Genomic DNA, 21,981 nt, shown 5'->3' on the forward strand with positions numbered 1-21,981 from the left:
ATAGTTTACAAAATTACACTGTGCGCCATATAACATTTTTGTAACAGACCAGTAGCGCACCCTGCGGGCAGAGATTACCAAAGAATCAGGGACACCGAGGGGATTGTTTCACTGGCAGATATCCATGTTTCTCTGTCTATTAACTACCCCGGTAGCTGTGCACACTTCTGTTATCTTTCTTTTTTTCTAATTTTTGCTCCATTTTCCCTTTATCGCGCGGCCTGCCTCTGGGAGTAATTTTCGCCCTGTTCGAGGCAATGATTGCTGACTTTTCCATAATGTGTTACAAACGATATGTATAGAGTCTGTTGATTAGTAATGGGTTCTTTATGTTATTATTCGTAACTTCATATTGCCGATGTTAGGTTACTGGGTTCGACTGAATAAATTTTGTGAATAGAGGAAGTGCATGTAGAATGATAAAACAGTTTTGTATAATTTTCTCATAATTTTCACCTTAAATTATTTTGTGACATTCTCGGAATGTTGCACAGTCTTGATCAAAAAGTCGGAGTGAAGTCAGTCACTAGCAGAAGACACACAAATTTTATAAGCCTTGCCCATGTGCAGACATCCTCTGGGACATCGATTTGTTAGTTTCGTAATGTTATTACACAATATGTCTCTATCTCTCTCCTATCGTTCCATCTCCTTCTTCCTGGCACCCCCTTGTTTACCTACCGTTGACCTTAATGTATTACGCAGGCTGGAATCAGGAGTACATCAGTAAGGGCGTAAATCCTCGTTGTGGTCAAATCCTGTTGACCTACATTTGACGTACATGTACTGTGCAGACTGGAACCGGGTGTACACCAGGTAGGTTTGCGGAAAGTAAAGGCACGGGAAAACCGGTGTGTGTTCAACCGCTTTTTTATGTACATGTAGCACCTTTTTAGAGATGTCTTAAACAGGTGTTTACCGGGGGAAGAATGTTAAGGAGAATCATATCAAAGCATACTTGACCTAAAAATTAACAACACTGATTAGGTACTTTATACTATATATGTACAGTAGTGTCAAGGTTGATTGTGCTTGCCTTGCAAATGGGGTCTGGTTTAATAGCTAATATTGAACACTTTGCAATATCTTTGCCAATTACATTCGTGGTATTTAATTGTAATCTATGCATTAATTAGAAGCGCCTTGTCTATACTTTAACTCAAAAGCAGATAGAGGAAGAGGAGGCCGGGCTGAGGGCGGGGACACAGGGACACAGAGGCACGTATATTTCAAGCCAAGTAAAGCTTAATCATATAACTTGCGCCGGGCCCTATCCCTTGACCACGTTTAGTAAATGTCATCCGGGGAAGTGCGGAACAGTAGGTCGCGGAATGTTGTATTCCTCATTATTTATGCGGTGGATGCCCATTAAGAGTGCGTGAACCCTATGAAGGTATAACGGTTTTATATTGGCTGGAATAGCTTGTATCGAGAACTGTACATTAACAGCATTGGAAACTATGTACATGCTATGCGTAGCAAGATTCATCCTTATGTTATCTGGAACTGCTAGTACTTGTCATAACGCGTGAATACTGGCACGTTTTTAGGATACTAGTGGACCTGATTTATCATTGATAAACGAGGCGTAGAAGTATTAGTCTACTACGATCGCTTAATATTTTGGACTGCGTTTCGTGAGTATGGGCTAAGATCTGGGTTTAACATCGCCCGCAATACTAATACAACGGGGCTTACGGCTAGTTTATAATGTATAATCAATGGGAATTGACTTTATATCTACTGTATGTGTGAATGCAAATTTAAATAAGTACTAGCTATATCTTTAAATTGTAAATATATTTGCTTGATATTGATTAGAGACTGTATCCATTCCCTGTCGTTCGTTTCGTGAAATTTCTCGCATCTTTTAATTATGTAAGAATTCTAGCTATTTGGCGGAAGAAATGAATTATGTAACTGTTGGTTTGGGTCGTCAAAGTTTGACTTTGCTGCCTGAACTTTTGGCCCCTTCACTGCTATGGTACCTTTTCTTTCACAAAACTTTCAACTAATTAAACCTGACTGCTGGGTCACTTCCCACGGGCAGCCTCGCTTCCGTTTCATTCAACGCTTAATGATCAATTGAGCTGAAGTAAGAGTTTCCTTTACATTTCACAGTGGGAGGCAATTAAAGAAAAGCAGAGTGGCCGCTCCAATTTTTGAACTGATTTAGTCTCAAAGGTAAGTGGAGTCTCTTCAAGTAATGGAATATCTACATTGGCTAAGGAATTGATTTTCTACGGAAATTGGACTACTAGCTAGCGATGTAAGAAAAATGTATGGAAAATCTACCCCCTCCCGCCAAAAAATTACAAAAAATAAAAATAAAATTAAAAATAACGAAGAGAGAGGTTTTTATGGACAGACACAGATGTGTCTGTACATTAAGACGTCGCCTGCATCTGTTGTCGACGTTGTCGCCGTGCACTTTCAGTGTTATTACGATAAGATTAGTTCATATATCTTCTTATAGTGTTGTTTAGGTTGATATTGAACGCGAGACCCACTTAGAGCTGGTAATTCGAATAGTAAACTTTCATAATTCAATTGCACATGGCAAAACAGCTAAGACACATATTTGCATAAAACCAAATTTCAACCCATTATACGTAGAGTATCAGAGGATAAAGTGTTTCAACGCAATGGAGATTGTTATGGAGCGAGGGTGGGATGGGCAAGAGTGGGGGAGGGGGGTTAGGAACGCTATGTACTTTTCCATCTATAGTACATGGAATGTTCAATAAAAAACCCTCTGGGATTTCTTCTGTTATTCATTTAATTCAAAAGTTCATTTAATTCGTATGCGAGAATTGAGGTCTCAAGCAGCTGGTAAAATGTACGCAATAGCCAATGTTGTTCAGTAGTCAAATGCTCAATGTGAACAGGTACAAATTGCATCGCTCAAGTATACCTTTCGATATGAGCAGGCGTTATTTTGAAACGGTCTTTAACTCTGCGTTCTGCATGTCAGGGGAAATGTTTTATCGATAGGTTAACATCGTCAACATTTTCAGCAGGCGTTTTTATTCTTGTTATCTGTGAAGCTAAAGTGTGTTCCCACGCATACCCAGTAGTTCAAAGGTGAGAGCGTCCGAACCTGCCCCACACATACATGTATTTATAGGGCGGGCTAGGAAATAGCACTGGTGACTAGCTGCATAGAGTGTAGGCTTGATGAAAGTTTTATGCTCTGTGCAAACACACATTTCGAGATTTCATGGTTCCTGTCAAATTTACGTAAAGTCGCTCAAAGAAGACCCGAGGACACGTAACGACTAGTTTAAAGGTTTTTTGACGCTAACATGATCTACGTGCAGTCTCCAACTTCGGAACCCTCTCCTGTAACTCGCTTCCTTCTTCTTAGCACTCCCAAGCGCTACCACAAATATTACTTCTGAACGTCTTATATCCAAATTCCTTATCTAAGGTGGGTTCAATGCTGCACTAATGCGCGGTGCATACGTACACAGCCAAGCGACTCCTTTAAAAATAATTTACAAGTCTGGGGTTTTTTATGCGAACTGAACAACAGATATACCCAACACCGTGGTTTCTAACGTACTTGACGTAACACAACCAACTCTTTTGACATTCTCCACACCCGAATACGTGTAATTACTCCATGTATTTGATGAAAGAACCACCTCCAGTTGTACCCAAGTAATTGTGTAATACGTATAATCCCGAGTCTTAACGCAATCAATGAACATGCACATGTCCTATTCAATGATTCTGTCTTATATATGTAGGTTTGGTATTTGTAAAAATGGATTCCAACTCACCTCCCATTGAACTGAGTGAAAGGAAGCCGAAAGATACGGATGAAGGTCCAAACATTGCCACCCCCGACCACGTAGGTGCCAAGACGGGCCAAAAAGAGGTTCCCGACGAAAAGGTATCGTGCTGATCATGAATACCAAATATGATGTGTGTCACTGCTAATAAACTCACTGTATCTACCAGCGCCGTCTCATATAATTCTAGGAGTGTTAATTATCTCATTGGCGACACAACGTGCAAGTAGCGTGCTACATGTATCAATCTTTAGTTGGTTAAATGAGTTAAGCCTGTACCCTTATGAATCTGTCTAAAATGGGTCCCAAAAACAAATGTGTTCGTTGAACAAGGTGTGGTTCCATGTCGGCAGGGATTTTATCAAAGACGGGAAACGAATTGTACATGTATAGTTGTTCTGGACTTAAAAATATGTCTGTTGCAGGGAACACATTTTAGATTATCGATTGTTAGATACATCAGTCAAATAAGTTCTGAGAGGTATACGGTACCTGCACGACTAACAGTTTATTAAAACATGCGCCGAGTTCCAAATTGAATGGTTACGTGGGCCAAATATACAAATAAGTCCATTATGGGCAGAAAAAGCTTATTACACTTTTCCTGCATGCGTTTGCCTTGTGATTGGTATTTTTCTTCTCAAATGCGTTCTAGATTTCCCAAGTGGTTCCGCATGATGTTCTCTTACGACTTCAAAGTCAGCAACAGGAAGAAATTGAGGAAGTGGAAGAGGAATTATTTGAAGATCTAGACGAGGATGAACCCGACTGCTTCCATAGGAATGCCGCAAAGATCCAGAAAAGTAAGAATTACCCCCAAAACCTTTGTTGTCTTTTTGAATTAAGATAAGTAACACTAACAATTTGGAAGGAAGAGAGTTAAGAATAATCATCGAAAATGTTTATTTTACGCCAAAAGACTGGGGTACCCGTAATTAGCTACGGAAAGTAACGCATTTGACAATGTTGAAATTGAGCGCACGTCTTTGTCTAAAGATTTCATACCTTTTTGTCTTATTTAAACTCTCTTTTAGCCCTGTCCGCATTTTACCAAGATCACAAGAATATTTTCCTGTGGTCGTTTTACGCCGTTCTGATCCTTGGTTACATCGTTTACTTCATCTACGCCATGTGGTACAGCTTTGGCGATGAAGGCTCTATCCGATTGGTGGTTTTGACCGTCTTCTTGGTATTGATGGCTTTGGCGGCCATTTTGAAACCAAGGTTGAAGAACTGCGTATTGCCGTCTGTTAAAAGATTCGACAAATCCAAGTTGAAATACGTGAGATGGTGAGGGTACAACATACAAGGGTATTCTTTTATTTGTTCTCTTTTAATAAAGTTAAAACACGTCATTAAGGGTTGAAAGAGAACATTACTCATTGCTAGATTATATGGGTGAGTTGTACAACATTTTGTATTTTAGGTTTGGTACTTACTCATTTTAATATGCACTTGTATGGGTGTGTTCTTAATAGCGTTGTGTGTAGCATATATTATATTATATTATATTATATTATATTATATTATATTATATTATATTATATTAAATAACTTCTCGTAATATCCTCATTACATTTTCAGGGCATTCTACATCATTGCCACACTAGTTATAGCATCTATAATTATAGCAGAAGTGGCAGTGAAGAAACCGGCAAACCTCATGTCAGGAGTAGGCATCATAGTATATGTGGCAGTGTTCTTCATATTTTCTCATAACCCGGCTAAGGTAAGACCACCCAAGGAGTTCCAACGAACTCCTTGGACCACCTAGTGATATTGCATGTGTTTCATACTGAAGCTTAATTCTTGAAATTCCTATTAGCATTCATTGTCTCCACATTTAGCGTTGAGTTACCTTACGTCATGGGGTGCGGATATTAAGATTTTCAGATGTTGGTTGCGCATTCGCAAATGTTAATTGCGGGTGTCAGCGAAGGCTTACTATCCACGGTAGACCTAAGGCTTCGTTCACATGCAATGTCTATTTTCTAAAAATCTATTTTCTATTTTCTATTCGCGCTATCTTATGATCACGGTCTGTGCACTGAATATCCCGCCGCGTAATTACTGGCAGCGCGAGCCAGTTACTTATAGTAACTTATAGTAACTGGCTCGCGCTGCCAGTAATTACGCGGCGGGATATTCAGGCCACAGACCGTGATCATAAGACATGCCGCAAATAGAAAATAGAATTTAGAAAATAGACATTGCATGTGAACGAAGCCTTAATGTCGAAAAATAATGTATGGAAATCACTTTTCAGATTATATATCCTGTCAAAGGCCGTTCAGTAAACCTCGATCTGTAAACCCGCTTTCGAGATATAAATGTCCATTTTTACCAACCCGGGTGACAGCCACCACTCAATAAATAAATAAATAAATAAATAAATAAATAAGAAAAAATGACTTATATAAAATTGAAATTAAAGACGGACTACAGAAACCAATCTAATATATTGTACATCCCTCCCGTATCACATTTATTGCTTAGAATATCAGCTAGAGATCCGTGTTAAGAAATGTGTTTTTCCTAAACAGACAAAATTAAATCAGATGATAAAGTAAAAAATAGTCTCCTAAGGGGTGTAATAAGTTCATTAATTTAAAAATGAGACCCAATTTTAGGCATTTAGATCAAAGTATTATTTCCTGATTGCATTTCTACATTATTTATTTAACAGAATGAAAAATCAAATCATTGGGTAATTACTAAATAAACAATATTGACGAAGGTTTTTGGCTTTTATAATTGGTGTTCATTTTATATCATTGCATCAGATAGAGCTTTTTATTACGCTGACCATTCCCATAACCCTGTCGTACTAGCAGGATCGATCTATCTCCGAGGGGATTCTCGCTAAATTGCATTCAGTATAAGCGTGCACGAAAGTTAACTACCCAATAGAAGTTTCGGTGAGTGTGACAGACATTTAAGCCGCTTAAAGTGAATGCAATTTAGCGAGAATCCGTTCGGAGTTAGATCAATCCTGCTAGTACGATAGGTTTATAGGAACCCTATTCTTACGTGTATATTACAGGTAAAATGGCGACCTGTCTTCATGGGTCTTCTCCTTCAGTTCATCTTTGCTCTAATTATTCTTCGTACGGAGTCCGGGTTCCATTCCTTCATGTGGCTCGGGGACAGGGTGTCAGAGTTCTTGGACCACACCGACTTTGGCGCTGAATTTGTCCTAGGTGACGCCACGCACCACTTCTTTGCATTTAAGGTGGGTTCCTTGGATTAATTAGCTGAATCAATTGGGTATCGCATTTTGTATTTACCGAATAATAAACAGCGTCAATGTATGCAAATACATTGTACTTTGCTCTTAATGGGTCAATGCTAGATTGTATTTTGTGTCCTTGTAATGGTAATTGATCATGGTGGTGATGATTATAAGGAAATCTTGTTTTTGCTTTCCCACACCGAAGGAGTTCACACAAAAAAGGCTAGAAATGGATATGGGTGCATTTGCTTGACGTAATGTTACTAATTACATCAATGATACACGTGCTTGCACTTATCCTGTGGGGGTCGAGTCGTTGTTTTCACAGCAGGCAATTATTTTGTTGCTCTCCTTAGCATGCAAATAATTTTTTCAGCTAATTGTACACAGTTTCTCCACATATTTTTTTCAGATTCTCCCTATAGTTATATTCTTCAGCACGTGCATTTCCATATTGTACTACTGGGGCGCCATGCAGTGGATAATATTCCGGGTTGCCTGGGTGATGCAGGTCGCCATGGGAACTACTGCAGCAGAATCCGTCAATGCCGCAGCAAATATTTTCATCGGCCAGGTTGGTTGAATACGTGAGCTATGGTCTGAGCAAAGCACATCGACTCAGAAAGATTTCTGTGCATCGGTGTGAAAAATAGTCTTTTTTGAATATTGAATTCTTTATCTTTCAATTCGAAACTGGTATACAATTTGGCGTACACGGCTCCAAAAATAGCCTTCTATCGTCAGCTTGGGTAATACATATACTAAAGTACTAGTATCTCATTAAATGCAACTGAGATGTACAAATCGGCTAAATCTGTACCTCACATGAGTTTGAACACATACCAGACGTATCTGTCATATTTAGTCTGTCGAAACTCTTTTTACTTTCTATCATTTATTTTTTAAATATTTTGTTTTTAATTCAGAGTGAAGCACCCCTCATGATCCGCCCTTTGCTACCAAAGATGACGAATTCCGAGCTCCACGCCGTCATGACAGGTGGATTTGCCACCATTGCTGGCACCGTGCTGGGAGCTTTCATTGGATTTGGGGTAAGGTTCGATTCTCTTTGAAACCGCAATATGTATTTTACCTGTTACAGAGGCGGATTTAGGCCGTCTTCTGGGTCTTCCAGGAGACGGTCAGATTTTCAAGTTTACATTGACGGGTATCTATTTTTTTCTGTTGGAAGGCGGTCAAAATTGTAGGATGGATCAATAAAGATAATTTGGAAGACTGTCAGAAAATAGCTCTGGATCCGCCCCTGCTGTACATATAAAAATTACAACAAATGTTTTATTCTATGTTGAAAAGAAAAGACTCAAATATGCCACGAGAAAATGATGTTTGGGTACCCCTTAGCTACACGATGTTAGAAATACAGTATTGTATTTGTTCTTTTTGCTAAGGTAGCGTAAATCGCGCTGGTGAATTTCAGTGGATATAAGTAGTTCATTAGTTCACAAAAAGACTATTTTTAATACTTAACAAAATTTTATAGAAGTGATATATTTATCAAATATTCTACGTGTATTGCCCTGTCCCTGTCGCTCGCGGCAAAATCGCTTTTAAAGAAACAAGACTAAAGAACAGTTGTTAACGGAATAAATTTTATTATACAATAGTTAATAATTAATATAGGTCCCTGCCAATCATCTCCTATCGGCGTCTGTGATCTCAGCTCCTGCCGCTCTGGCCATGGCGAAACTTTTCTATCCCGAGACCAAGAAATCTAAAACGACCGTGCAAGACATTGAAAACATGGAAAAGGGGTAATATTAAGTTATTTCTGAAAATATTTTGTTATGAAATAATTTAAACACATTTTAAAAATAGAAAAGTGAAAAAAAGATATGGATGAATTTATACATAGGCAAAGTGTATCACTATTGCAAGTAGATAAATGTGTGAAAGTACAGAAACTTACAAGCTTGGAAATATATGTATATGCATCTGTAAGTCAGATGAAAACATCTTTCCTGTCTCACTTCTACCAAACTTTTTGCCACCAAGTCTATGATGGAGTATGCATTAATGAAAGTCCATTCGCAGGATAACGTGCAACGAAACGCTAAGTCTTATATTTGTTTCAGACCCGAACGAAGCGTAATTCAGGCGGCCTCCAATGGCGCCTCCCAGTCCATCAAGCTGGTCGCCAATATCGCCGTCAACCTGGTCGCCTTCCTAGCCTTAATGGACCTGGTGAACGGGACCCTCACCTGGGCTGGAAACAGGGTCGGCCTGGAGAAACTGACGCTACAGGTATGGTACAAGGTAGTGAACATTGTAAACAGGTGAGATTATGATATGTAAACTGACGCTACAGGTATGATAGTCAATATAGTGAGTAGGTGATGTTAAATACGCCATACATACAGAAATAATGTACAAAGTTCTTGTTTGGAACACGATCTTGAAGTATCTTAACTTAATCGCCCCCTGTTGTTGAATTTTTTAGATCATTCTGTCCTACCTTCTTTGGCCGTTTGCGTTCGTCATGGGGGCTGCTATCCCCGATTGCCGCAAGGTGGCAGAGCTGATAGGAGTAAAGACGCTCGTCAATGAATTTGTGGCGTTTGATGAACTTGGAAAATTGATCAGAAATCGAAAGGTCTTGATGGGCTATAATGACACAGTGGTTGCAAGCGGAGAAGATTTATTCCTACCCGGTTTGAACAAGACGCTGGTGGGAGGGGTCTTGACGGTATAAATTTTTTTAAATCTTTTTATTTGAGTTGTTCATTTTGTAATCTTAGTAACCTGCATGTTCCTGTACATTTAGGCTCGGTAAATGGTAGGAGTACTGTTGGCAATATTTTATTAACTGACCGAAGTTTGGTCAAAGGGAAGATATATGTGTACAGAACGCGCCAGTATTTTGTACATGAATGTCAAAAGCAATCACCCCTTACGTACGAAATGTACAGACGAGTCCAAATATCTTATTATGCGATAAATAGATAAAGATATACATATGTAAATGGGTCATAATGCGAAAAAAATGACGGCTACTGAACCCTAGTAAGGTTTACAGTGATAACTGTTTTTATAGGAGCGTTCCGAAGTCCTTTCCACTTACGCCTTATGTGGTTTCTCTAACGTCGGATCCATTGGTGTAATGTTGGGAGCGTTGGGGGCAATGGCACCGAGACGGAAACGAGATCTCGCGAAGATTGTAATCCGGGCCATGATTGCAGGAAACGTCGCAAGCTTCATGACGGCGTGCATTGCAGGTATGTTTTATTAGAGGCTTGGATATTGTTTGAATGCAATCACTTGATGTCCTGGTATTTTTAAACCCCCTTTCTTTCCTTTTTCTTTGCCATGTTTTACAATTTGCGTAAAAACTAGAAAAAGAACCATGAAACAAACAAAACATCATTAATTAACTGTTACAATCAAACACTGACTTAATGATTAATTTTTTCTGTCTTGTTTTCTGTATTTTATCTTACTTTTTAACATGCAATATTGGACGTACTAGTATGTGTATATTACCTTCAGGACTATTCTATGTTGAAATAGACCATTCAGGACACTGAAGTAGACAAACATTGTACCAGTGCTAGCAAACTGCTGTTTCATACTCTGCCGACTGATACATGGATGCGCATTGATTGCATTACATCATAATGCCACCACATACAGTGTAGTCTGGTAAAGTAAATGCGTTCATGTTGATCGATATCAACGACGAGCACCTAGGGCGAGTATGCTGTACCCTCCGCCAAGGGTCTCTGTCGTTTCTTCTAAAACTGATTGAAATACTACTATTCAAATTTGTAACAATTACAGAAGTTTCTGTCGGAGGGTAAGCGTACCATGGTTCTGCTGTGTGACGTCACACGTGCAATTGGCTGACCACTCGATAGGAAAGAGGAAAAGAAAGTAACAGAAGCAGGAATGGGAAATACATGTGCCATGAGATACGCGTTTTAACGAACAGAGAGAACCTCGGGATATTTCTCATTTATCATGTTATTTCTCGTATATTTAGATATTTTTCGTATATTTAGATTTCATTTATTTTAGTCAATTGTGTGTTAACGTGTGTTTGTGTGTATGTGTGTCAGAGAGAGAGAGAGAGAGAGAGAGAGAGAGAGGTACATGTACAATGTATTACTTATGGTAAGTTTTTCTACAGTGCTAGAAACAAAGATGCTTTAACTCATATTATGTATACTTTTACATGTACATGTATCTACATAAGAAGACAAGATCTTTTAGCAGAAAATAAAAATGATTGTGCATAGAGACCGTGCAAGAAAGATAGAATGCTGACACATTTTTTTATAAAGTTTTATATAGCAGGTAGTGTATTTCGTGAATGAAAGTATCAATAACAGAGGTCTTATTTTCATTTTCTCCTGTAACCCGCATAGATAATACATTTTAGATGTGTTGATTATGCAGACGAAGTCGTAGACATCAGATTGTCAAAAACGTTGAGAGATTTGCATTGCATTCTTGTAATTCAAATGAAATAGAATTAAATTTTAAAAAGTGGTGAAATTTACAAAACGCAATCAACTTGGTCTCACCCGGACCAAGACTGTCTCACCTAACGCAATAATTCGGGGCACTGAAAAACTGATTGATTCCACACCAATGAAATTATTCACTCGGCGCCATAGTATCGTGGGAGTAAAATACGAGAACACTTAATTAAGTTCATTCCCTGGTATAATTGGGTTATGAATTGTAAATTGTGCAAACTATATTTTCTACATGCAAGGGAGTGGGCGGTGGAAAGGGGTATTCGGTTACTGATAAATATGCGCATTTAGTAACTTTGCCTTTTGATTGGCATGGCGATGAATATGCTTCAGGTATCCGTTTAACAGTGAAATTCTACTTTTCAGTTATGCTATGCAAAATGCACGAATTAGTTACTAACCATGTCAATTCTGCCGACATATGAACTTAGGAAATGCAAACTGTGCTATTTAATAGGCGGCATTGAGAACTAACGACGCACGACCCAAAACAAATTGACGCAATTGCATGCTAATAATCACCTAAGGGCCCCAGTTTAGTAAATTCTACGGTCTAATTGGATTAATATTATGGTTTGTTCATTGTGGACATTTTATGTTGGTTCTATGCAATATATGATAGATTTGTGCCTGTGATAGATCTCGAGAGATGCTTTTGGTTTTGAAGCCATGTCACTGAAGAAGCTCATCGTTTAGCTCAGTCACTGGTGTTATGTTTCCATCGGCGTCGTTTTGCCTATTGATTAGTGGAAAAGATATCTTAAAAATCCTCACAAATGTTGATGAAATTTTCAGAGTCGACAAAAATTCCAGAGGGTCAATTACAATTTCAACTGCATTAGGATCTTTTCTAAAATGATTTTTATAATTTTCTTTTTACTTGGAGAAGGGCTTCACACTTGGATTGCTGTATCTAATGCGTTTTGGGGATTATTAAATGCAAAGATAAGCATTTTCCTCTCGAAAAAAAGTAGTTCGGGGAACTGCCAGTGATACGTGCTATTCAACCTATTAAGGTTAAAACACGAAAACTCTCAATTTTAGTCAAGTTATCGAATAGGCACCCGCGTGGCCTTAATTTGGTTTATTCTCTGGGTTTATTGGATTACGCCTTGTAAACTGTGAAAAGCGTATGGAACAGACATGAAGAATGGGAATCAATATGAAGAGCTCAAAAGTATGGTGGTGTAAATTTGTCAATACTCATTGACTTTCTCGGCTGAACAAGCTGGTGATTGTCGGATTCTGGGAATAAAGAAAAAAAAAGGGGTTGGTAGGGGATAGGGTAGGTGTAGGGGGAGGAGCAATGTTTTTGGGGCTTCACACCCCTCGGTCCAGCTTTAAATTATTTTAATGGAGTGCATTAATGATACATTTTGGAGGATTTTGCCGCACACAGGTTGGTACCTAAATCAATCTCAAATCTGCATTTTCTTGTTTTGGGAAATGGCAAATCAATATTTTCTCCTGAGGAGGGAGAAGATACGTACAATATCTCTAACCCCCCTCCCCCCTCCTCCTCATACCCCCTTGTTGACACCGCCACAAATTATTTGCTTGAAATTATAATGGTACGATTTCGGGGATATTACTAGCACTTCGGAAGGCCATAAAGCAGTAATTTCCTCTGTTTTGAAAAAGGAATAAAGGCGGAATCCGCCATTCTGTTTATTTTGTTAAAAGGGTGGTGGTGGTGGTGTGGTGGGGTCCTGTATCCGCTTGCGTCGATTCCCATAAACTCTCTGGATATGAGCAAGCTGATACATGTGTAATTTAATTATATTCGGGTCGTTTCACAAAAATGACGATCGCGTTTTGTGTAATATTTACATAATTTTGACTAGCCCCATTGTTATTGCTGTTTTATACTACTCGTAATAGCCTCCAATGTGGAAAGAAATCAACAGTCATCAAACATAGATATCAAGAAAATATTACACAAAATTTGTACGTCACTGACGTGACTCAAGAGCCACTTCTTAAGTAAAATGACCCTTGTACAAAGCTCGCTTCGTTATTGTCACCAAAAACTTAACAGATTGCTTTTAAAACATTGCCTCTGCATTGCTTTATTCGAGAAACGTCAGTATATTGTTTAAATAAGTAACTTTGAAGTACACACATGTATATGCGTGTGCTATCGCCAACTTATTTTATTTTATTATTTTAGATGCTTAGAAAAAGACAATAGCAAAAGCGGCGTTCGTTATTTAGAGTTAAGACAAAATAAAAAATTAATAAAATCAACTAAAAATAAAGAATACGAACTATCCATTTTGCAAATAATTTTAGAAATACCGCGGTATATCTGTAATATGCTCCCTTTCTAAAAATTGTTTTCCTAAATAGTGTTACACAGATGTACTGTAAAGTCATTTAATTCGCTTATTCCAATTATTATATTTCTGGACTAAATGCCAATGGATAATCTAGCTCGATTTCGACCTTACTGACCTTTAGTGTGTACAAGGAAATGTCTTATTCGAAAATAGGCTTTTTTTTAAGGACAGATCGGTAAACACATTTCCGTTAGACATACATATATTGATAAAATCGGATGCATGAAAGATTCCCAATGAAAATATATATTAGTTGGGTAAAGTTATTTTAAGATATAACGTATTTTATTTTACGCCGTTGTGAATAAAACTTCCGGGAAAAGTGTCCCTTACTTTCTCAGTAATTTACTTTCTTAGAAATAATGATGACATTCCGACCAATTTTTAACAGCTTGAGACCTACATGTAACCGCCCAATAAATCTCAATTATTCTCAATACGTTGAAATGGTTTCAAAACAGAGGATATGCTCTTATAAATTAAATGCATTTGCTGTTTGTTTATAGACTGTATACATGCATGTAGTGTTACTGTTACATTTACAAGTGCATGTATGATTTATGTCAAACATATATTGGCTTTACCCTGATTGCTGTTGTACATCGGCTTACCATGAAGCTTACAAAAAACCTAAAACACATATATGAACCTGAAAAGCAAATGTCACGTCCCGAAGACATAAATACTTTTATTAACATCGACATTACTAGGAATGTCTATGAAGTGGCAGTTAAGCACAAGAGAAATACGATTAAAGGGATAATAACTCTTCGTTTCGGCCAAAAAATGAATTTTCCTGGAGTAAACAACAATTTTCCCATACTTACCAATGGTTAATGAATCCATTTTTACATTCAAAGTTAGTCCCTGTTTTTTTTCTCTTAAGAGATTTTAACAGAGTATAGCCATCAGTGGAGGTCACGTGGTCTAAAGACAAGCTCAGATATCAGAATAATAGCTATAGCTGCCGTTTTTGTGGTAAAACAGAATATATTATATTTCAATGAGTTTTTCACAATGTTTTTATTGTGAAATATAGATCTCATACGAAGAGTTATTATCCCTTTAACTTCTACGAAATTGACCTTAGTCCTATCACTACGAGCGCAAAATTTGGACGTGCTTGAAAGTGGCAATTGCAAACCACTGAGGCTTAAAAGCGTCAATAGACGACAACATAAGTCATCGTATGTAGTCGTGACTACATACGATCTTTCCCTAAAAGGAGGGGGAGGGATGTACATGTACAACCTAAAGGGAAAAGATAACACATTATTAGATAACATTGTGAGATTTCATTGTGGGATTAAAAAGTTATCATTCAAATGAAAAAGAGGGAAAAAATTGAAGGTAAATAAGATAAAGGTATATTTTGTCTGCCGAACTCCCTCCTGGACAGACTTTTGCCAAATCTCCATCGTTCTTTGACAATTTAACAGCGCGGACGAGACAATCAAAGTTTACACGTGAAAAACTCGTTTAGGGCTCCGTGGTTTTATGTTAAACCTTTTAAAAATTTATTTATTTATTTATTTATTGACGAACTCGACACTGTGATCTAATTCAAAGCACCTTATACAGAGATGAGATTTTTTTTACTATTGACGTATTTCAGACTTTTTGGGAGCCAAAAATATCATTGGCCTACTACCCTGCTTACAGACCCCCCCCTCCCCTCCCGGACATAATGACCACCAAAATGTTCCCAATTTAAACATCATAGGACATCATACCACAATATATCTCTTTTTTTTTCTGGCTCTTTATTCCTGCTGTACGTGTACTCGTAACATATTGTTTACCACAGGACGTTAGGATACTAAAAATAAAACAGATCGCTTATTAGGTTCTATTGCGTGTACGCACGGGAAAAGATAATGATAAACCCCCTTTCCGACTCACTAGTGATTGAGTTATTTCTGTTTATGGTGTCCCTTGATATCTCTTTAAACGCGACGGGCATACGCATGGAACTCTGCTTTTGCTAGTAATATAAATATATATTCTAAGATAGTCGCTGAATCAACGTAAAAAAAAAAATTAGATAAAAAATTAATATAAGAAGAAAAGTAATCGGTCAGTCAACCAACCAATCAATCAATAAATCAATCAATATAATTTAAATTATTATAATAAATGTACACAGATTTCATTTCAATTTCAAACACATGATGAACAAATTCTTCCGCAAAGTCTGAGAACCATAATACTAGCAAAGCTATCAGGGGAAATAATGTAGCCTACTATTAAACCCATTGCTTGGGAGGTTCAGCCAACGAAATCGGTCAACACTGCCTTGCGGCTTTGAATCATCTGCGGGGCTGACTTTACATGATGTCAAAACACAAGACCATGTGGCCAACTATTATGATAAGAAGTTGAAGCACTGCCGCGTGAGATTATTTAAGAATATGCTAGGAAGCAGACTTAAGATTTGGTTGCTGAAGCCTTTGGTGATTTTTCCAAGTCAAAGAGGAGCCAGTTTGCGAGACAGAATGAGTGAGATTAAAAGACAACAGGAAGAAAATAAACGGCAAGTTACTGAGCGGGAGCTGAAATTACTGAATCAAAAGATAGTAAGTACTGTACATGTTTTATGCGGTGTTTTGTTTGCGTCTCTCTCTCTCTCTCTCTCTCTCTTGTATTTTACCGTACATGCACAACTGTAGAACATATATAACATATCATTTTTACACACTAATATGCAGTGTAACTATATACATCAACACTATATGCAGGCGTGCATGTGTTGTAGAAATGCATGTTTCTCTAAATAAACAGTGCATTTACATGCAAGTCTTAACATGTGTACAGACAGAGAATATTCCCAGTACATGCAACTTAATTGTATTGAACCATGCAGTGTATAAATATAGAAGTCATAATGGTCTGCATGAGTTACGAGAAATTTCATAGAGAGAGCAGACATTAATTGACATCATTTCTCGCGATAATCTTTGGTTATTACTTTAACTGCCATATTGCAAATTCAATTATGACCAGAGCGAAGGAAGTATTTTTTGGCTTGAATAACTTGATAAAGCATTAGTCTTGTAAAAAGAAGATAATAAAAAAGTAATCCATTTGATTATTATTTTTGTACATTTAGTAAATTAAGAAAATATATAAATTAGTTATAGCTTGGTGTCAAACATTTGACTTTTTCTTAAATATAATTCTACGTGGGCCAGTCCATACATATTTCTCAAATTGAAATTATTCCTACAATTAAAAAAAAAAGAAAGTCCAATTTTGCTTAAAACAAGAAAAAGATATTATCAGTTGATTCTTCAAAAGCAGGTGCTATAAATATAACTTATGACTAGATACTCATACATGTACTGGTAAGGCCTTCGCTTTAGCACAGCCAAGACCTTTGCAGCATATTTACCTTGAATGACATTTCCCTAATAGCTTTTTTGTTCTTAAAAGCAAGCACTTTCTTCCCATCAATGTCGGTGGAAGTATGCCCAGTCAGAATAATTAATCTATAAGAAAAACAATCCCGTGGCATACAAATGGGGTTATGTGTTGAGACAGCTTGTGCTGTGTAAATCTACTTGTTTTGCTGTTCGATAAAGGCTGCGGTTGTCTTCATTTGCTGGAATTGATTGTTAACTGGTGGCTTGTGTGTGTGTGTGTGTGTGTGTGCACGTCTTTGTATGTGTGTGTGTGTGTGTGTGACACAGAGAGAAAGAGAGAGAGAGAGAGAGAAAGCCCGAGATGAAGAGGGGAGGGAGAGAGAGAATGTGCCAGAGAATGTAATTGAAATTTAGCTAAATCAATTAATCTTGAAGAATATAAGGATGGGAAATTCTTTTCTTTTGAGAGCCAGAGAAAAAAATTTATAACATAATAAATTTATTTACGTGTAATTATATGCATAATGGTTGTCTCATTTGTTCTGCTTTCTCTCTCTCTCTCTCGCATTCTCTCGTATCTGTTTGTTTCAAATGCAGCTTATGCCCTCATGCATGGGACAAACGTGCATTTGGTTCATCTTATCTTCATTTGCCAACGTTGATTGTTAATTAGTTATTTTTTTCTGTATGCATTTTCACAAATTAGAATTTAAATGCAGGTATACACTATATATGTACCTGTGCATATAGGTACAGGTGTACAGCTGTTATATATATACTTCCGTAATAGTAACTGATTGCATATTCTAAGCACCAGCAGAAATTAAGCCAGAGAAGTGCAGGGCACTACTGGAACTTAAAGCAATAATAACTTCCTTTGAGATTCAAAATTCTGCTAGAAATACATTGTAAACAAGGCATGGAAATATATTCTATTGCAGTTTACCAGTAAAACGGCCGTTTTTATAGTAAAACTAAAATCTGTGCTTGTCAGTAGGGCTTTCTATGCCTTTCTTCCCGGTCGTTAAGGCATCCGTTGCCAATGATGTTAGGGTGTCACGTGGATTCTCGCGTTCATACGAGACCAAAATAACTTCTGGCGCCAAATGCCTGATGTAATATGCAGATGTAAGTTGTGAGTTTTTGTACAATGCATTGGATAACGAAAAGCCCAGAATAGCACACATTGTAGATATAAATGCATTTTGAGCAATAAGATGAATATATCTTATGAATCTTATATTATTGTTATATAATGTTGTTGTTGTCTGCTTTTCCCGTGGTTTTAAGTAGGTCACCAGAAACTATCGCTCGATATCCCGTAACTATGCAATGTCAGAGAGGGCTCCGTCAGTTAAAATCTCTTGAGAGATTTTAACAAAAAAACAAACGTTTAGGAAAAAAATCCTGGACTAACTTTGAATGCAGGAATGGGGTCGTTGACCATTGGTAAGTACGGGAAAATTGCCGTTTACTCCAGGAAAATCCAATTTTTGGCCAAAACGAAGAGCTATTATGACTTTAATCATTTCTGTGCCTCTGAGGGCCTGGGGAGATCACAATATTGGTCCATTGTCCCGTACAATTCTTTATTTTAGCATTGACCGAGGCTGACACACAATTCACCCATAAATGTGCATGTACTGCAACCTCTGTGTTAACGAAATTAAAGGACACGGTGTTAGCTTTAAACATGGTTAATGTCCAAATTAAGGAGCTGAAGAATATGAGAGGCTTAGGTTAATTGGTGAATGATTGGTACATGAGACTATAAATATTGATGTACACAAGGTAAAAGCAGAGTACATTTTCTTATTGGTTTTAACACAAGAAATATGGATGTGTGTTAGAAATGTATATCGCCAGGTGCCAGAATTATATTTTGTTTGGAATTTCAACACTTTTTCTCATTCAGCAAGGTCCTCTGCAGCCATATACCCCTGACTCTTGACAAATGATCTGTAAACATATTTTTGAGTTAGGTTTCTGTAATTCTGAGTCATTTTGATAATGACTGAGATGAAGACCACAGTCTGAAGAATTCCAATTGTGTAATGGTAGAAATGAGAAAAGAACAGTTGGAAAATGGGTTATAATAAAATAATAATAGATTGTAATTTTTACATCAGTTTTGGATAAGGTATACACTGTATTATGATGAAAAATGGAAAGAAATTCGGGAAATTATATATATATATATATATATATATATATATATATACCTTATCCAATATATATATATATATATATATATATATATATATATATATTTTGGATAAGGTATACAGAAATTATTTTTCCTTTTTTTGCAAGCTCACTTCCATTCACATTTGAAGTTTTTAAGTACATAACTAAAAATTTGGATGAAATGATCATTGAAGGCATACTAGTATATAATGCTCATTAGGCCAGTGACAAGTCAAAAAAAAGATGAATAAAAGGAATTCCTAGAAATTTCAGCAGTTAAATCACAAGTCGGGAAGGCATTTATTGGTCTTTCTCAGAAAATAATTGAGTGAAAAAAAGGGAAAAAAGACTGCATGGAACAACCATTAAGAATACATGCTGTTTGACATTTGGTGCATCATTTACTCTCTCCAGTTATGAGTGAATAATGACAAATGTCACTCCATTTCATTCTATGTGTATTCATTGCTGGAATAGAGTTCTTTTTATTCAAGGGATACGAGTACAGAGGGAATAAAAAAGAAAATTGATATGAGTTTATTAATAAAGATGCATGGTTTAGAAAAGTGCCACTGATGGGAAAAACTTCATCCTGGTCTTATTATCAATATACAAAAAAAAAAAAAAAAAAAAAAAATGATACCAAAGTCTCGAAGATTATGGTCTCTGCTGATGGACAAATTTGCTCCACAAACAAACAAACAAACTAGCATGGCAATATACTTGCCAAAATGTTTGTTCTAGTTCTGTTTTTCTGTTAAAAGAGTTTAGGTTTAATATTGCATATAGTTTTGAATTTGGGAAGTATATTTTCAAATTCTGAGACCCAACTGTTTGAATGTTGTTTAAGCTGAAAAGATAAATATTCAAGGCATTAGTCTGTTACAATGGAGGATTTACATGCACAGTGCACTGTAGTATTGCTGAACTGTAACAGTAGCTGTCAAGTCAGGGGCGGATTTAGGCCGTCTTCTGGGTCTTCCGGAAGACGGTCAGATTTTCAAGTTTACATTGACCGGTATCTTATTTTTTCTGTCGGAAGACGGTCAAAAAATGGAGGATGGATCAACAAAGAAAATGTGGAAGACTGTCAGAAAATATTTCTGGATCCGCCCCTGCAAGTGACTTAGATTTCCCAAGCCAGTTCCACGTACTGTATTAAAATTAAGTAACTGTGATCCAGCGTTATCATCTGAAAGTCTCACTTTTCAAATAGAATGCCTGTAATATCCAGCTCTGTCATCTTTGATGTTTTCCAATAGTTCATTAAGTCACGTATCCTATCCTCCTTATTTATCAGTATTTTCACTTAAAGAGACAAGTCATTTTTCATGCTTCATTTTTGGGAATTGATAACATGTAATATCCCCAAAGTGGAAATTTGGATTAACTTGGTAATTTGTCTGAAAGTGACAGTTTTGTCTTCAAACCAGACCTATATTTCATCATTCTGTTGCATTGAAAGGTATTTCTCAAAGGCTCTAAAGGTTTTTTTTTTGACGCCTGTTAGTAAGTACTGCATTTTCAAAATTGGTGATTTGCATTTAATTGATTAATTGCTTATTTTCAAAGCCATAAATTGTTGATTTGTAATGTACTACATGTACTAGTACATGTAGCTCATAACAAATCCAAGAAATTTACCATTAGCAAACCACTAAAAGTCTGGATTGGTTTGAATGGAAAGTACCTGGTATGATTCACTTACTGCAATACCTTTTCTTTTGTTCAGGTCTTTTTCCAAGAAATTTATGAAGAATGGTAGTTTACTTATCTTTTTTTTCTGAAGTAAAACTATCCTTCAAGCGCAGTTTTGTGTGACACAAAGGAGAATCTCAAAATGCAAAAATTTATCTTTTAACTGGCCGTCATTTAGTTGTTTTGTTTTGTTGCACCTGACTCATTGTAGTTGTGTGAATAAAAGTTCATCATCTTTCCCAGAATATTTAAAACCCTCGTTGAATTTTTCTTTCACAGAAATTTGTAAGTGGATGTTTATCTTGCATTTCTGAGTAATCCTGTATCAGCATGTTTGTGCAGTACTGGTAGCATTCAATTGAATTCATTGACCCTGATGTCATTACACAAAACTTATTTGTTTTATCACTAAATTTTTTAAAAGCAAATCTAGATTAAGCATACACAATATACCAGTTTCAATTTCCACAGATTTAAGAAAAAAATAATGCTAGTAAGATGCATATGGTGAATAATGTTTTTGTGTATTATAAGGCTGCTCTTTTAAGTGTTTTGAACATGTTCCTAAAATATAATAAAACATATGATCAAATACAGAACAAAACACAACACACTGAATAATCAATTAATGTAAAATATAAGATAGAGGTTTCTAAAAAATGAATAACTGAAAATTGTTATTGAGAAGTAATTGACTGACCTTTACTAATAAAGTACAGCTTATGAAAGCTTGCAGTAAGGGAGAAAGAAACACATCTGAGGAACACATCTGAAAAATAATTATTGAAATAGTACTATAACTGATCAGCTGATTTGTATTTAGTAAAGGATATGGTGTATTTAAGAAATGAGTGAATGCATTGTGGGAAA

General features: G+C 36.8%; 2 protein-coding genes across 4 annotated transcripts in view; both read left to right on the top strand.

The window, feature by feature from the left end:
* Positions 1–735: 735 nt before the first annotated feature.
* Positions 736–11,443, top strand: LOC106157856 (solute carrier family 28 member 3). 3 transcript variants are annotated; one of them, XM_087013895.1, is made up of 13 exons: positions 736–816; positions 3,753–3,898; positions 4,453–4,600; positions 4,832–5,087; positions 5,382–5,526; positions 6,841–7,029; positions 7,442–7,603; positions 7,956–8,081; positions 8,671–8,801; positions 9,123–9,291; positions 9,488–9,733; positions 10,082–10,262; positions 10,534–11,442. In XM_087013895.1, exons 2-13 carry the CDS (start codon positions 3,770–3,772, stop codon positions 10,569–10,571), a joined length of 1,920 nt encoding a protein of 639 aa, XP_086870021.1. In that variant the 5' UTR covers positions 736–816; positions 3,753–3,769; the 3' UTR covers positions 10,572–11,442. The 3 variants fall into 3 exon arrangements, with proteins under 3 accessions (XP_086870021.1, XP_086870022.1, XP_086870023.1); XM_087013896.1 differs by lacking the exon at positions 736–816 and adding an exon at positions 1,414–1,637 and having other exon boundaries at positions 10,534–11,443; XM_087013897.1 differs by lacking the exon at positions 736–816 and adding an exon at positions 2,107–2,184 and having other exon boundaries at positions 10,534–11,443.
* A 4,728-nt stretch (positions 11,444–16,171) lies between these two features.
* The window catches only part of LOC106157855 (uncharacterized), a 29,549-nt gene continuing 23,739 nt past the window's right edge, over positions 16,172–21,981 (top strand). Inside the window, exon 1 of the mRNA XM_087013844.1 lies at positions 16,172–16,440. Coding sequence (XP_086869970.1) covers positions 16,276–16,440 — 165 coding nt within the window. The 5' untranslated portion in view covers positions 16,172–16,275. The remainder of the gene's footprint in view (positions 16,441–21,981) is intronic.

The sequence above is a fragment of the Lingula anatina genome, chromosome 5, assembly GCF_051362555.1.
Source record: "Lingula anatina isolate TDL-2025a chromosome 5, LinAna3.0, whole genome shotgun sequence".
Classification (NCBI taxonomy): domain Eukaryota; kingdom Metazoa; phylum Brachiopoda; class Lingulata; order Lingulida; family Lingulidae; genus Lingula; species Lingula anatina.

Coding starts and splice junctions, on each gene's coding strand:
- LOC106157856 (XM_087013895.1), top strand. CDS start 3,770: ATGGATTCCAACTCACCTCCCATTGAACTGAGTGAAAGGAAGCCGAAA. Junction 5,088..5,381: donor AAGTTGAAATACGTGAGATG/GTGAGGGTACAA, acceptor TTACATTTTCAG/GGCATTCTACATCATTGCCA. Junction 9,292..9,487: donor TGGAGAAACTGACGCTACAG/GTATGGTACAAG, acceptor TGAATTTTTTAG/ATCATTCTGTCCTACCTTCT.